Source organism: Polyodon spathula, chromosome 7 (assembly GCF_017654505.1).
Source record: "Polyodon spathula isolate WHYD16114869_AA chromosome 7, ASM1765450v1, whole genome shotgun sequence".
NCBI lineage: Eukaryota > Metazoa > Chordata > Actinopteri > Acipenseriformes > Polyodontidae > Polyodon > Polyodon spathula.
The window spans coordinates 18,109,116-18,122,575 of NC_054540.1; the positions used below are offsets into that span (position 1 = coordinate 18,109,116).

A 13,460-nucleotide genomic window follows, 5' to 3' on the forward strand; every position below is an offset into this window, starting at 1 on the left:
CTCACAACAATCGGTTTATCCACCTGCTTTATAATCTCACCTACACCTTCTCTTGCCAGTGATACCATGTTATAAAAATAAATGTAATGGTGATTTTTTTTTTTTTAATTGATTTCGGCGGCAATGTAGGATTATACATTTTGACAAAACATGAAATAGCTTGAAATCCGTTGAGCAGCCCCCAGAAAATACTTATAACAGATCCTGCGAGCACTGCTACATTAAAAATAAAGAAATTGAAAGTTACGATATAAATAATAGGGTTACATGCTTTTTGTTCTTGGAGGGTTTTCTATCTGGTTCCCGTATGTCAACAGTTTTGCCAGATCCGCTACCCTTTATAAACAATTTCTCTATTTGGAAGTCCTCACACTTATTAGCTTTGCTTGTGCAATATTAAGAATGCTTTTTTGTTGTATTATCATCTATGTTGTCTGATGATCAGGACTAAAGAAGGAGGAGACCAGTCACTGATTCATCATGCAGACTCTGTGCATAGTGCCTATAAGATGTTACTTTTGCAACTTGGTAATTAATTTGATAAGGGATGCAAGTAAATGTAAAATGCACTACTACTACTACTACTACTACTACTAATAATAATAATAATAATAATAATAATAATAATAATAATAACAATAATAATAACAATAATGTACACTTAAAAGCATCCCCAACAGAGAATAAAACACAGATCACCAAACTATAGAACAGAAGTCGTGTGCAGTCCCTTTATGAACTCCATGAACCTCCATTTATAGTGGCAGGGTCTAAGGAGATAAAAGGTTATAAAGCTGGGTGATTGTGGCGCCCTGTGTGAGGGGCCCAGTTTACTGCTTAGATCTCACTTCAAAGATTATAGCTTCAAGAAATCCAATAATCTCCACAGCCGAGGGGAAGGCAGAGAATGTTGTTTGTGACTTTACAATCTGTCATTTTCACAAATTACCACTCAGAGTTGATTACATTCAGCAAGCAATTAATTAACAAGGGGAAATAGAAAACCAAGACCTCTAGAGATGTGCAATGTGGTCCTGTAACCTTTACCCTGATGAGTTGCTTTTTAACTCTAAAGTTCAAAATCTATTTAGGCTTTTTAATTTGCTATTTAAATGTTTTAAAAGGTAGTGGGCTTTATAAATTAAACTTGTAACTGCTCTATAAGGAGGGAAAACGGCAAGCAAACATTTGAGAAGTGACATGAATACTAAACTATATTAAATGACTGTTTCTAAATCGGCATCAACATGTTAATAAATACAGTATGTTTCAGTGTCTCCACATGACTTCATTGACATGGTGGTATTGATAATATTTTGCCTCTCTATCTGGTGTGTGTGTGATATCAAGACGTGAAGGTACCATCCAAATAACGTTAGATTACTTTATGCAGCTGAAGTAGCTAGCTAGCTTCTGTAATGTTAACAGAGCGACTGCAAGAAACGTTACGAATCAGTATACAGGCACTTTTTCTCTTGTAGATTTTATTATTTTAAGAGCAAAACTGTATTCAGCTTCAACTACATCGGGAAAATGCTCTTTGTACAGTATTGTAGTTTTGGTGTTCAACTTGGATCTTTTGTTAGGGAAAGTACTACTGTAGTAACAGTACCCGGCTACAGTTTAAATTTTTACTGTTACATTTCTTAGCTACAGTACAGTAGCTAGTAAGATGTTACGTAGCAATCGTATGTAATTGCATAAAAAGAACCAAAGCAATGGCAGATAATTTATGAATAATTAATGCTGCACTTTAAGTAGAAATGTGTAATTATTTCATTGTATTCAGAAAGAATAAATAAATAAAAACATGAAGGTAAAATACAGTAACATCTGTGTTTTATTTCTGCACATTTACTATGGAAATAGCTCTATATGTCCACACCATGGGACAATTTACATAATTTGTTTAATTCGAATTTTGCACATCTCAAACTATTTTGAATTAGAGATTCAGAGATTTGAATTAAGCGGAGTTCACTGTAAATACAGCTCTCAGTGAAGTGGTTAGTTGTACAAGTCAAAATGCATTCTGCCTCACTACTGAAGAATAACCCACAAACGAGTTTAATTGGTATAGTTTGAAGAGTATCTGTTTCAGTATTATCTTTAATTGTTGTGACCAGGACAAAGTGTTGCAGTGGTAATAATATACATTCCTTATTTAAATACAAAAATGTATAGGAAATAAAAAAGGGGTACAAAGGGGTAAAAAAATGAGTGGTACATTTTCTTGTGCGGCCCCCCATCCCTTGCAACCTCCGGACCAATGAACAGTAGAGTAAAAACAGTGTAATTCCTTTATGGAAACACATTTCAGTTGTTTAATTTAGGTTATTTTGAATACTTTGGACTTGTTCTATAAAAAGATTATATGCACAGAGTGCTGTGTTTATTTCACTCATCAGAATGGTCATTGCTTATTCAGCTTCCATAATTCATGAAAAACTGCAGTACTTCATGAATTCTCATGATGTAGCCCTAGCCCGAACAGTAATTCTAGCCCTAGTCCTAACCTTAATCGTAACCCTTAATCTATTTTTTTTTTTTTTTTTCCAGATCCACTTTGGAATCCATCCTTGCATTTATTCAAATATAACAAGGTAACATAATGAATGAGTGAATCTCACTGTTCCAAATTACGCCTCATTGTTAAGCAGAAACAGCTTCATTTAAGGAAATCAAGTTTCATTAAAAAAAAATTCATGCTGATTTGAACTTGGCTCTCGCCAAGATAAGCACCAACTAAGATGTAGCTGTGAAGTAAACTAATGTGATCCATTTGCATCTCCATCAGTTTGCGTTGTTTTCCATTATTTTTTTCAGTGGGCTTTAATAGACTTTTTATTTCCTTCAATTTTCTTTTGAGGCAATTTGTTTGAAAACCAATAAAAAACATGTAATTTGAACTGTAGCTCAATAAAGGTCAACAATAATTAAAAGAACAAACAAGTATTTTTTGTAATCATTTTTTAAAATTTTATTTTTCTACAATTGCTAATTCCAAGCTGCAAAACCCTGGAGGCAATGGCTTAGTCTGTGAGATCTCTGCCTTGACACACCAGAACACTGCTCAATATGGCTCAATACAAGACCAATGTAGCACTCTCTGTGGACCTGGAGGGAGTCAAGCACACACGACTGACTGTAATCATCCAGCAGCAATGCCTTTGTAGTAGCAGTACCATGTATCATTTCAGTAGTACTGCTTGTATCAGGAAAAGGGCATTGGAATCTACTGTTTTGCCATTGCTGCTACGCTACAGTCGCTTAGTGGTTAATTAGGTACAAACCAAGGCCCCTAGGAGATCATGCTCTAACTGTATAGTGAAGGAAATTGCTAGCACACCATGAACAGCTATAGTGGGCTTATAAAGTGTGAGTGGGTGTGACTGTTACTTTCAATCTGATCTATTTGAAGATAATTAGAATATAACATGCCAATTTAGAGTTAAGGTTAAGATTAGGTAGTATTTCCCCAAACTGTTGGGATGATATTTGTAACATATTTCCATTACTAAAGGTGAGCATTTTATTTCTTCCTATAAGGTGTGTCAGTTATAATAATGTAGGAGCAGTTAGGTGATTGAAATTTGCAATCGAACAAACAGTATTGCCAACAGTGCTTGATCTCTACAGTTTTCTTCTTATTACTGTAAATGAACACGAGTTAAACACATTCAGCCAATGCATGAGATCAGGGCAACAACCAATGAAACATGCACATCCCTGAGAATTTTGGGGGAAAATCCATGATTAGTATAACAACACAGACGTGTTGTTATACACTTTGCACAAACCTTCAGTGTAGTCAATATAAACAAGGTCAATGAAAGGGTGGTGAATGAGACACAGTAAGGCTGGGTTTTTGTTAGTAGGGGACAGATATAATATTAGCTGCATTTGAAGCCAGCAGTGATATAATTAGATCAGCATTTGACTTGCCTCAGTGGACTTTCCTTTATTCTATTTATATCCTAAATTAAAAATATCTATTATATCTGGCTAAATTACTAACGAAGTATTATGGTCTTGGTAAAACTAGATTGATTGATGACTCACATCTTAGTTTAAATGAACTTTGGGATGAATCAGCAAATTAAGTTTGATTTAGAGTTTATGGAGTTAGAGTTGATGGATATTCTAGTTATTAATGCCATCTGAGTTCAAGTTCAGACCTCTGCAAAAGATTACACAAAAATGGGATGAATTGTGGAACTTATCTTAATGATGTTGCTATGGTTTTTTATCAGTTTAGGGTGGAGCACATTCAATATTGCCATTCCTCTATGAAGGGTGTTTTTGATGGGTATCTGTCACTTTGTATTGAGGGGTGGCATTGTATTTATGCAATATGCATCCAAAAAATAGCTTTGCTGTTTTGAATATGCATATTGTGATATTCATGATTGTGTCCTATTTCTTTTTACTGTTTGGATGTAATGTAGGTTTGCCTGGGACCAACTAAGCTTGTTGCTTTTCCAATTAATCTGAGCATATAAAGAAATCAGTGCAGTGTAGAATGAAATATACAGTGCCTATAGAAAGTGTACGCCCCCTTGAACATTTTTCACAGCTGTGAGTCTGTTGGGATAGGTCTCTACCAACTTTGCACACCTAGATTTGGCAATATTTGACCATTCTTCTTTACAAAACAGTTCAAGCTCTGTCAAGTTCCTTGGGAACAGCAATCTTCAAGTCATGCCACACATTTTCAATTGGATTTAGGTCAGGGCTCTGACTGGGACACTCAAGGACATTTAGATAAAAGAAAAAATATGTATTTGAATGAATTTTAATTCCAGGCTATAAGGCAACAAAAGGTGAAAAAGGGAGTGTAGACTTTCTATAGGCACTGTAATTACTGAACCATCCAAGTATTGTACCATTCATCAAACTTGATTAATTGCTTATTAATATTGCATTGTGTATCATTGATATATTTTCAACATGGTTAACCTCAACAAAGCAAGTGTTTGAACACAAACAGTGGAGGTACCACACGTGTACAGTGTAAATTACAATTACATTTTATTGCTAATCTTGGTGTCTATAGGCATGTGAACTCCGCTGTTCCTTATAATTGGTATGGGAATGGTTTAAATAACATGGAGAGAAATCTTCATCACATAATTCCTGAGTGAGATTGGGGGTGATTAATGACAAGAGTTATTTACAGGCCATTGAAGGTGTTGACAAAAAATAATCTGGTGCATCTATAGGGCACTAGGGCATCCAGGTTCTGCTAAAGTAATTAAAGTGGTTGAGTAAAGGAAATTGCAGTACATTACAGTTTTAAAGTTTTTTGACTTGGGACTTGGGTACCATGTAAGTACTAATGTGCTACCACATCAGACCCCTGTGAAATACTGTGCAGTTTCAAATCCATTGTGTTTCCAAGGCTGGTAAGGCTGTACCAGAATGGTATTTTTCAAGTTTTGTGTGTGATTGTGTAATTATAAGCTGACAAGGTCACTTTCTGTATTACAGCGACTCTTAAGGTTGAAGTTGAGGTTGAGGAAATGCTGAAGACGCTGTGCATTCAGATTAAATGTTGTGAAAATGTGGTTGTTGCATTATAACAGCTTTAGCCTTACTTTATCACCGGTACTATTTATAAGATGTGGATTCACCCCACTGAACATTCTCTTTGATATGTTTTTTAATAGTTACTTTAATAAAATGGCTGAGGTGTTTGACATACAGACATGAAGCAATAGAGATCAATGCATGACAATTCCAATCTTAATGGAATTTAAGACAAAAGGGAAATTAGTTTTATTTAAGTCTATTAAAAAACAACAAGATAAAATGAGCAGCAGACCTGCTTGAAATGGGGTTACACTGGAACCTGTCAAATGCAGCATTATGGCTCTATTTTCAAGCAAGTGTAAAGTCAAGAAGGACTTGCAGAGAATATTTATTTTTTATTTTTAACAATATAAAACCATCAAGAAAGGACTCTGTAGTTATTTCTAATTTTACATCGTTTGAGAAATGTTGCCTTTGCACTTGATTAAAAAATAGACTGCTGTGTCAAAACCCACTGCAAAACATCTAATGTACAGCAATGCAGGAGGTGTCCTTGCTATTTCCATCTACCAGTTTTGGATAATTCTTTAGTTTGCTTTAAATGCCAATAGAGATTACACTTATATTTAAAAACAAAATATGAATTTGTATATGTCATCTTTTAATTACAGTTTTATCTTACCAGTATGTCAGTGTTGATCTACTGTGTTTGAACATTAGTGCAGTATTATACAAGTCTATTTGTGTATTCTATTTTGCATCAACCGTCTGGCTGGACATGTTTAGAGACAGCACTGTGGTCAGTTGCTGCTACACTGATATGAGTCATGTGGTAAACCGTACTGTATGGGGCGCATCCACCAGGTATCTAGTGTATCAGCTGTCTAGTGTCAGAACCCTGATGCACATCACATACTGATCATGAACTATATGATCAAGAAAAACAGTAACACTAAAGCATCTGCATATAAACTTGTTATGAACAAAGTAAACCTCATATACCCCAGACAGTATTTCAAGCTGAATGTGTTAGAGTACGAGTTCTAGAAAACTTTAGTCAAATTTGACAATGATATGACAATAAATAATTCATAGGGGCAATCATTCTCTTGGAGACCACTGTGATGTTTAACACTTCTTCATCAAGAATTTATGAGAATATTTTCTGGTCAAATTCAATAAGCTGTCTTATTAATTCATTAGTAGTTTATGAATTCTTCACAAGCAGTCCATGCTTAATTAATTAAACATTTTCTAAAGTGCAGTCATAATGGGCCTCTGTGATTCCACAATTTAACGTAAGCTTGTAGGAAAATGTAGGCAGAATTTACCTCTATTTTATACAGGGGTTATAAAATGAAAAAAGAAACATTATTTAAAAAAATAATAATAAATAAATAAATAAATAAAAAACTGGTGTAATTTTGTAAAATGTGGATTTAAATGCAAGCAAAATAAGATGGTCTTGAGCAGGCCTCATTCTGATCATGCATTTATAAATCGTGGCCACTAGTGAGACCTGACTCTCTTTTTTTTTCATTGACTTAAAGGTGTAGTGACCTGGTTTTATTATGTTCTTAAGACTTGTGCACGTTTATTTAAAATAAAATAAAAAAGTCTGTTTTGATAAATTAAAGTCTAGCATATAGAAAAATTAGTCTAGGCTATAGTTAGAGAAGACCAACCATAATTTAGAACAGTTTAATCAATATCAAACCTAATTCATAAAAACACACACAAAAATATTACTTAAATAACTTTTGAGTTCAAACTTTGAAAAAGGAGACTGATATTTTCAAAACAGCTGGTTTTAATTTGATGCAACTTCACATTAATATTTGCCAGCTATTTAACATGTTGTAAATGTACCTCACAGTGAGCTTTGATCAAACTGGGCATTTTTCCTGAGAAGCTATACATGCTACATGGTGCTCCTGTGCTATTTATTGTATATCCTTGCAAGATTAATATTTACTGTATGTTTCCAAAATACCTCGATTTGCCTTGGGGACTTTGAAATCAAGCTGGTTTTAAAATATGTGCAACAGCTGTACATTCTAACAAAATAATGAACGAACTGAGGGCAGATTGCTTGAATGCCAATGTAAAGAATAAATATGGAAATGTACTTAAAGAAGTCTCTCCCCACTTTATTTCGTTTTTTTTTTTTTTTGGCAGCTTAATACAGGAACAAGTCTGATTGGCCAAGCTTTAATTCTGATGAGCTTTGATTTAGCCGTGCATCACAAATCTCCGCCCATTGCTTAGTTTTAGTACTCCATTGGTTGAGCAATGAGAAAAGGCTTCGTGCAATATAAAAACAGCGGTAGTAATATTTTCGTTAGTCCGAAAATAAAACAAAAAAAAACTATATGAATATTCTTACAAACATTGCTGCCCATTAATTCCAAGCCAAAAATCCACGTCTTTATCTAAAATGGTAAGCGATGTGTGAGATTAACATAAAAAGTGATGCATCAGATTTGGCAAGTGGGTTTGAATCGAGGGATACAGATGCAGTAATGCACATCTCTCGACAATGCTTCACACTTTCCAGACACTTGCCAAACTAGCAAAGGAAATGTTACTACAGTGATCAACGTTTTGTTTTGTTGTGATCCTGTTTTCTGTCCAGAGGAGAGTAATGAACGAAAACCAAAATGGTGTTGTTTTTCTTTGTACAACGCCCCCTTTTACACACAAACAGAGTTTAAGTTAAATTTGACAGTTTTCACTTGCATGCACAGCTTTTAAAAAAAGTAAACCCCGCAAATACCATTACTAAAAAAAAGAAATGAAAAAGAAAAAAGCGATGCCTACTTATGTACTGTTTTTCTGCCTGAAATACACACGTGACAAAGAGTATAATTTTAAGTTTGCATCCTCTGCTTTATAGTTAATTCCGTGGAGCAAAAAACAAAGCCTTCACAACCTATTCTGCAATATTACAGTTTTGCATATTATTTTAGGATAGATAGTATTGCAAATTGCTTTAATTTTGTAAGATTAAGCTGGGAGTTGTGCAGCATTTGATTGGAACAGGAAAGTGAAAGAAATGTTCGTATTAATTTAATTTAAATACGTTAGTAATGTACTTTAGCTTAGGTATTGTATTAAGTTATATGTTTTAATCTTCCAAAACTCCAGTTTATGTAGAAAGTCATGGGAAGTTGCGCGGGGCTGCTGTGTATTTTAATGAGAAACAGTTTGGTTTTATACATGAAGAAAACTTAAGTGCATATATCCTATGTTTCTTTTAATTTTCATATGATAAACGAAGTATTGTTAGGGAAATTAGCAATGCGGCCAGCAGTAAGTGTTCAGGTACAGGGAATTGGCCGAAGAAACCGAGCTTGTCAAAGATCTTTTATTTGGGCTTAAAAAAACCTGTTTAGTAACAGTAAGAAATTGACCTACGGCACGCCTCTCAAAATGGCACGGTGGATATGCACTTCAGTTTATTTTCCCCTCTGTTTACTGTCATGCCATGCATTTAAATTAGAAACTTTTCATTTACATTTAAACACACTGGAGCTAGAACATGCACATTTAGACACAGCGCTACACTTTTAATCAGGTGCTTAATAAGATGCTTATACAACATAAGTGTTTGTTAACTTGAATGCTTCATGCGCAGTAATTGTCAGAACATTTTCTAGTTTTAATAAAATTAATAACATGCTGTTTTAATAGCATTACAGTGAGATTCGTATAATTGTGTTTGCAAGATGTCGTTTGAATACTGGTCAGGAAATTATAATTTCATTATCTGCAGATAATGTAATTGAGTACCACTGTAATATATATTCGAAGGGCTGAGTGTGGAAAGAGTTAACTTAGAAGGCGTTGTCAGGCCGTGTAAGAGGCGTGGTTTACAGACACATAGCTGTGCTCGGCGGCGCTAGCTCCTTGACACACTAATAGTAAAATCAGTGATAGTAGTAGTTTCTGCTTGTTACACGTCGGAAAAATACAGTGTTCGAGGTATGTACCTGAACTTGGAGACGAGCAACCTGAATACCATCGCGGACTGGGCAATGTGATTATGTTGGGAACAGAGACAACAACAGCTGCTGTGGATAAAAGTTTATCAGAACCAGAAAAGAACAGCCAGAGCATTATGGTAAATAAACAATTCTATATTTTTATTCAAGCAAGTATTCTGGAATGTGTGAATGTTGTAAAAACACATGGTTTGTACAAGATGTATACGTGTTGAGTCTTTTTTCAGAGTCTGCAAAAGCCACGGGAAGTCCTCAGTCGCAAAAAGGCTCCTGCGTATTTCCTCCGTAACTGCTGCTGTATTTCATGTAGCAATTGTTTATTTTTTCATATGAATCGTACTTTTCAGCACCTGGTTATATAGCGATGCTCTTCAGATAACTATCTGCAGCAGATTGTGTAACTCGCTGCAGGGTAGCAATATGTGTACCACAAGTGATTTAATTCAACTTGAAATGAATCCTTTCACATTTGGTCAACTGACTTAAAGCTAATATATTTAGAAAACTCCTCCAGGAGCTCTTGTTTTTAACTTTGAGAATACATGATATATTTTTTTACAGGATTGTTTCTTCGTAGCCCACATTGAGTACTAAAACGAAAGACCAGAAACGACACAAGCACAACAGAAATAGATTTAGACATTATTTTATTTCAACAGCACGAATAAAAGAAAGGTCATCTGGCCCTTTACCTCATCATTATGAGCTGTCTTGCGTTTTATTAACCTGGCCTATTTAAAACAGGAGAAATTAAACGCAGCCAGGCTTCAATGTAATTGATGGCATTACAAATCCAACACTTACTGTACTGAATGGATTATACTGCAAATCTGGAGTCTTTCTTTTGTTGTCTCTGTAGGGTTTAAACACTGCTTGGATTTGTTGAAGTACCGGTATTCCTTTTGTAGTTTCATTAACAAACTTTATAACATATTGTATTGTTGGTGTCCATTCCATGAAGGGCTATATTCAATGCTAAGGAAGATGTGGATTTTGAGCTTAGAGGTCAGTAAAATCCTCAAACTCTTATACATTTAACTTATTTGTAAAAGCCACAAAATGAAGTTTAAAAATTCACCGCCCCAGGAGATCTCAATTTGGTCTGTTCCCTGGATATGTTAGTTTAAAAAAAATCTAGGAACATTGTTTGCATATGAAGAATGCTTTATATGGGAAAAGGGAAAACCAAATAGTATATTATTGCTGTTGTCAGGCAACTGGGAAGATGTAGCCGAAGTTCTAAAAATGTAATGGAAGAACACTTTGAAAAGAAACCTAAAATAACATTACAGTGAACATAAACATGAACATAAACTTTGGAGTTTGTGCTTGATTATAATCACTAATGTGTGAAAGCTGAAGCTGAAATAACATTCACTGCCTCCTAAATAGTAATCACAAAAACTAGAATGTGTGTGTTTTAAAATGTCTGATACTGAATTGTAGAGACAGTGGCAACAAGTGTGTATTTTATTGGGGTATGGCCAGACTCCTTATTACAAGAACAGCTGATAACAATTTAAAGTACAGTGTCAATTTACATCAGTAAATCTACTGATCTGTAGATTTTTATTTTTTTTCACACTGTAGGATGCAGTTACTGTACGTGTTCCAACAGGCAGAATCCTATATCTTACAGCTTTTTTTTTTTTTTTTTTTTTTTTTAACTTTGTTGTGATTTTGTTGTGAGTTCTAATTAGCTGTTGTGGCTAAGAGGCCTATTGCTGCTTCTTCAGGCACCCTGCTGGTGATCTTGAGAGACATCCTGAGGAATGGGTTTAATTCTTTTCAAACTCTGGTATTTACTTTCACAAGGTAGTTTGGTGGAAACACATTCAGTGATCGTCCATGAACATATAAAAGAGGATGTTAAGTATATACAGTACACATCAGATGTTCTCAGACATGTGTGTCAGTATGTAATGAAATACTTTGTATTCAGACAGTATTTGTTTATTGATCTTTCCCAGGTTATGTGTAACTTACTGTAAGTAACTTACTGTAAAGAAGTCTCAAGACTCCTTGTGTAGTTTTCTGAATCGCTGCATGACTTGACAATGGACCAAAAAGTGTATGTCCCAGCTCCTTTCAGTTTTATTCTGAGATGAGGCACTTGACAGTCATCAGACCAGCTTATCTGAGCTGCAGGAGGAAGACCAGAGCCAAGCTCCAGGAAATAACAGTGGACCAAGTAAGGCTGTGAGGAATAGACCTGCGATTCTGTGAACTTAACTGACCTCGGGGTTCTCCCCAGGAATTCTGTACAACCGGGCGGCACAGCATTATAGCCGGAAGCACTTTTAATTGAAAAATAAACTTGCCTTACCTTAAATATATAATACAGCAAAGAATTTTAAATGTGTTGTCTTTCGTTGACTAAATCTGGTTCCGCTTTTTTATGTTCTACATTTTCTTTTTCATTACAGTTTTTTATTATGGTAAATGACTGTGCTTATTTAGGCTCTCTACGATTGGACTGGGGAAAGATAACGCAGGGTTATTGGAGTTCACAAAAAAAACTGTAAACTTTTCACTTTCATAGCTTATTGAGTTTATTGCTTCATTGAAATAGTTTTCTTTATGTTAAGTTTTCAGGACATTTTGTTAATGCACGTCAGTTTTTGTTTTTCGCTGTTCTACATTTTTTAAATGCAACTATTCATTTTAACCATTTCTTTAACAAAACAATACTCACAAATGTTTGGTCAGCATCGTAACTGTTGCATGAAACCGGAGTGTAATAATCCAGCACCTCTGCATTTAAGCATTCGTATGTAATTTGACAACGGCTAATATCCCGTCACGCCTTTCTTCTTAAGGCATACAACCTCTATAAATGAACCCCCAATATCTCTCACAAGCACCTGGGTACATATTGGTACGGTGCATATGTATAGCTATTATGTACTATATATCACCTTCCCGTACAATAATATGACAAAAAAATTACTTAATGGTAATACCCGAACTGAATACTGTGACTGCAAACGATATAATATAGCTGACAGAGGATCCCAGAGCTGGCCACACAGCTTAATAATAAAAGAACAGTAGGAAACATGTTCTACCCACTAGACAGTTTTGAAACCGATTAATACAGTAAATTAAGCTCTATATGGTACTGACTTAAGATATTTTATTAAAACGTTTTTCCTGTAATATGTGGCGAGGTTTGTGTCTCATAATAGCTTGAGAGTAATTAAAGTTCTATAAAGGCTCATATAGGGATGCATTAGTAGCTGTGTGTACACGTAGATCATTTGGTATGTACAGTATAACATATGGTAGGCTACAAGGTACTAAAAGTTTAAAAACATGATACACCCTTACTTTTGACTTTGCCCCAACATGTTTGTTTGGGTCGTCTATGTGTGGTATGGTTCCTTCAGCAACACTAAAATGCTATTGTTTTGATCCACTTGGAGATAAACTTTGTTTCACTATGATAGATAGGCAGAGTTTTTATACATGCCAGTTTCCTGGAGTTAGCCAGGACCATCCTGTCTGCTAGGAGTGTATTTCATGTACAGTTGGAGCAACACGATTATTTCTTATTTAATCTGCAGTACTGTCACAAGCAGGAAACTGTGTTTAGAATCTAAGGAATACTCTGGGAGAACCCACATACTATATGGTAGCATGACTTGGGATTTTGTTTACCTGTCTTTTAAAATTGGTAGACATGGGTAGAGTTTTTTGTTTTGTTTTTCCTTTAACCATTTCCTGGTTTGTTCTAAGCCAAATGGAAGACGTTCTGTTCACGATAAACTCTGTAGGGTTGAGGGGCAAGATTCAACGTGTTTGATAAACAAACATGCCGCTAGCAAAGTACAAGTGGTAATTGCTTTTGATTGGTTGACTTCTGTAAAAGTTGAATGCTTTTTAAATGTTTTATCATGTAAGATATAATAAGAATCCCATTAG

General features: G+C 35.0%; 1 protein-coding gene across 1 annotated transcript in view; it reads left to right on the plus strand.

Moving 5' to 3' along the window:
* The first annotated feature begins 9,438 nt into the window (after positions 1 to 9,438).
* LOC121318292 (transmembrane and coiled-coil domain protein 3-like) overlaps positions 9,439 to 13,460 on the plus strand; it is a 30,201-nt gene continuing 26,179 nt past the window's right edge. Inside the window, exon 1 of the mRNA XM_041254805.1 lies at positions 9,439 to 9,655. Coding sequence (XP_041110739.1) covers positions 9,578 to 9,655 — 78 coding nt within the window. The 5' untranslated portion in view covers positions 9,439 to 9,577. The remainder of the gene's footprint in view (positions 9,656 to 13,460) is intronic.